Source organism: Asparagus officinalis, chromosome 7 (genome assembly GCF_001876935.1).
Source record: "Asparagus officinalis chromosome 7, Aspof.V1, whole genome shotgun sequence".
Lineage (NCBI taxonomy): Eukaryota > Viridiplantae > Streptophyta > Magnoliopsida > Asparagales > Asparagaceae > Asparagus > Asparagus officinalis.
Window position 1 is genome coordinate 100164537 of NC_033800.1, and position 2963 is coordinate 100167499.

The 2963-nt window shown below is 35.4% G+C and overlaps 1 protein-coding gene across 1 annotated transcript in view; it reads right to left on the minus strand.

Annotated features, from left to right (window-relative positions):
* LOC109850854 (putative pumilio homolog 7, chloroplastic) overlaps window positions 1–2443 on the minus strand; it is a 7146-nt gene extending 4703 nt beyond the window's left edge. The window contains exons 1-2 of the mRNA XM_020420926.1: window positions 1508–2443; window positions 917–1079 (exon numbers count right to left, since the gene is read on the minus strand). Of these exons, the coding sequence (XP_020276515.1) occupies window positions 917–1079; window positions 1508–2259 (915 nt within the window). The 5' untranslated portion in view covers window positions 2260–2443. The remainder of the gene's footprint in view (window positions 1–916; window positions 1080–1507) is intronic.

A 2963-nucleotide genomic window follows, 5' to 3' on the forward strand; every position in this document is an offset into this window, starting at 1 on the left:
CTTGTCGCAAAACAATATATCACGTTTGGTAGTTTTTGAGGGAGATATCATGAATTTCCCATTATATCAAATGACATTTTGGCCTTAAAAAATCAGACAAAATGTTGCAACATTGATTTGTACTTTTATTTGTTTTACAAGGTTAATTAGTGATCCTAAACATGTATTATTTACATTTTGCATGTTTAGATTTCATTAAGTAAGTTGAGATTACATTTTAGTGCATTGTACTATATATGCAAACATCTAGTACGGCATTCCAATATTTACCATATATCCTCAATATTTCTCTGATATCCACAATCTAATATGAATTTGGCCATTCCATATTTGCCTAATATTCGATATTTAAAGTGTTGTCCGTAGGTACTCGATAAATGCTTCCAGCAACCAATCAATAAAACGTGAGGGAGAAATTCCACAAAGGAGTCTAATTGAACTCCTAGTCATTAATATGCAATAGACATATATCCCCCCCCCGCCCCCCCCCCCCAACAAAAAAAAAACACTAAAATAAACATCCTCTAGTCAACAATTATGCATAGGTGGTACCTATATCATCCCCAATTATGCATACGCGGTACCTATATAATGGTAGTAAACATCATAAAAAAAGAAAACGATTATCTAGAACTGGCCAAAAGATCGTGGAAATTTTAATTTTCCAATACTATTCAGATAGCATGAAAACGTAGGCTAATTTAGCCAATTAGACCTCAGCATTATCTGGATAAGCCATCTCAGGCTAATAAAGGGGAAAACTGTTCAGACTCGGAAAATTTCACAGTCATTGTTCACAATTCATCTCAAAACTAGACAAAGAAATAAACATTTGCAGGCACAGAATTCCCTGCCTATATAGCTAGACATTCAATCATGAGAGTCAAGGTAAGCTAAGGAAAAAGGAAACTCGCACCTTAGTATCCTCTGGCACAAGCGATTTGAGGCAATGTTTTATCACGTGATTTCCATTAATGTCTTTGATGAGATCAAGGAGCCAGGGTTTAAGAGCTGTCATAAACAGAGTGCTTTGCTCACGGGTTTTGAAATTCTCAATCAACTTCTGCACAGACATGGTCCTAAAATGATGTACAATATAATAAAATTAGGATGCCTGTTATACAAATGAAACATAGACCTCCAACTTCCTACAAAAGTACTCATTTCTTATGTTATATCTGCTACTCATCATAACATTTGCTTTTCCACTACACTCATTTTTTTTATCACACATTATTTCATCATCAGTATGATCCATAAAGGATCGTGTTAAGAATTTTCCTTTTAACAAGCTCTTCAATCATATATATGTCAAGTTCCCTAGTCTACAAGTTCTAGGAACTTAACTTACATAGAGCTATATAACTGATAACAAACAACCAACCAATAGGATATAGATCGAGAACCATGAACGCTTACGGAGTGCAACTCTAAATACACGTAAAGGAGAACTCAACATAAATAATATCGATGAGCAGGAACTAAAAGTGGGCAATAGACACAATACCCATGCTCGTCCACAGAAATTTCAAAGAAGGCTACTGGGTTTTCTTTGAGCGCAAGTGCAATCCTTGTCTTCTGCTCCTCGCTACATAATTCAAACAACTTCTGCATCAAAGAGCTCCCGGAGGGATCCATCATCAACTCACCCATGTGGCCAAAAACCCCATCATAGATCAAATCCACTTGATCCTTCCCCTTATGAATCTTTTCCTGCAAATACTTACACCCTTGCTGATCTTTCGCAAGTAAATAAATAGCCGAATTTTCGTTCACAGGACCATACAAACCCCTATTTGCAAATCCCCTCCTATTCCTTAATTCGTAATCAAACCTCTCATCATTCTGACATCTTCGATGAGTTGAAAGGTTCAAATTGTAGGAATCCCAATAAGGGTCAAAACCAAATTTTTTGGGGTAAGATGAATTGGAAATTGAAGAAGAAGAGAAGCCCGCATTGTGATTTTCACCGTTAAAAGGGCTTATTGGGTTTCTAGGAGATAGACCCCTGAGATTTCTCTCAAGGAGAAAAGGGTTGTTGGGTTCTTCAGTGATGCTCACAGATTGAAGATGATCGATCAGTTTGCTCAAATTATCCCTTGCATGGACACGGGCATGGTCATAGCCATAGGCATGTGCGTGGCCATGGCGATGATGATGATGATGATGATCATTATGGTGGTGCTGAGGAACTTGGGCACGAGGGTTTTTGCTCAAATGCATCTCGATCTCTCTCACTTCTTTCTTGTAATGCTCCATGATTCCTTCACTTTTAACCAAAAAAGCAAAAATACCGAAAAGAGAAACTGAGAAAGTGGATGAAGAAACTTGTGAGATCGGAAGGATCAATTAGAACAAGGAAGAGGGTATTTTGGGAATGGCAGAGGATAAATTGAGAAAATTTTGGGGCTTCTTTGCGAAGAAATTGGTGAAGAACGAAGCAGGGTGGAGGAAGAAGAAAGAGAGGAGAGAGGTTTAAGAAGTTATATACTTGTTTCAGACCCGTGCAAGGCACGGTTTTTTTTTGTGATTAAGATAGCGATTTGGTTTTTAAGAAATAGATAAATGTTTTAAGAAATAGATAAATGTCATAGTTTTTAAAATTTTACGTAACAAAAAAATAGAATTCTTAATAATAAATGAGTTAGTGATATGTAATCTCTCTTTCGTGTCCCTCCTTTATTTTATTTCATATACATATAGAAATTGGCAGAATTTTTAAAGACACATAAAATTGACATGTGTCATAATACAATGATACAGAAAGCTGATATGCGTCATAGCACAAGTATCCACTTGTTTCTTTATTCTATCATAACATGATATATGTGAAAACGTAAATCTTATATTTAACTAAAAACTCCAATCAAATTAAAACTATCCATAATTAGAAAATTCTAATACTCAAATATTTTGTGATCCTTATCAAACTATAACTATCTATAATTAAAACAAATATTATA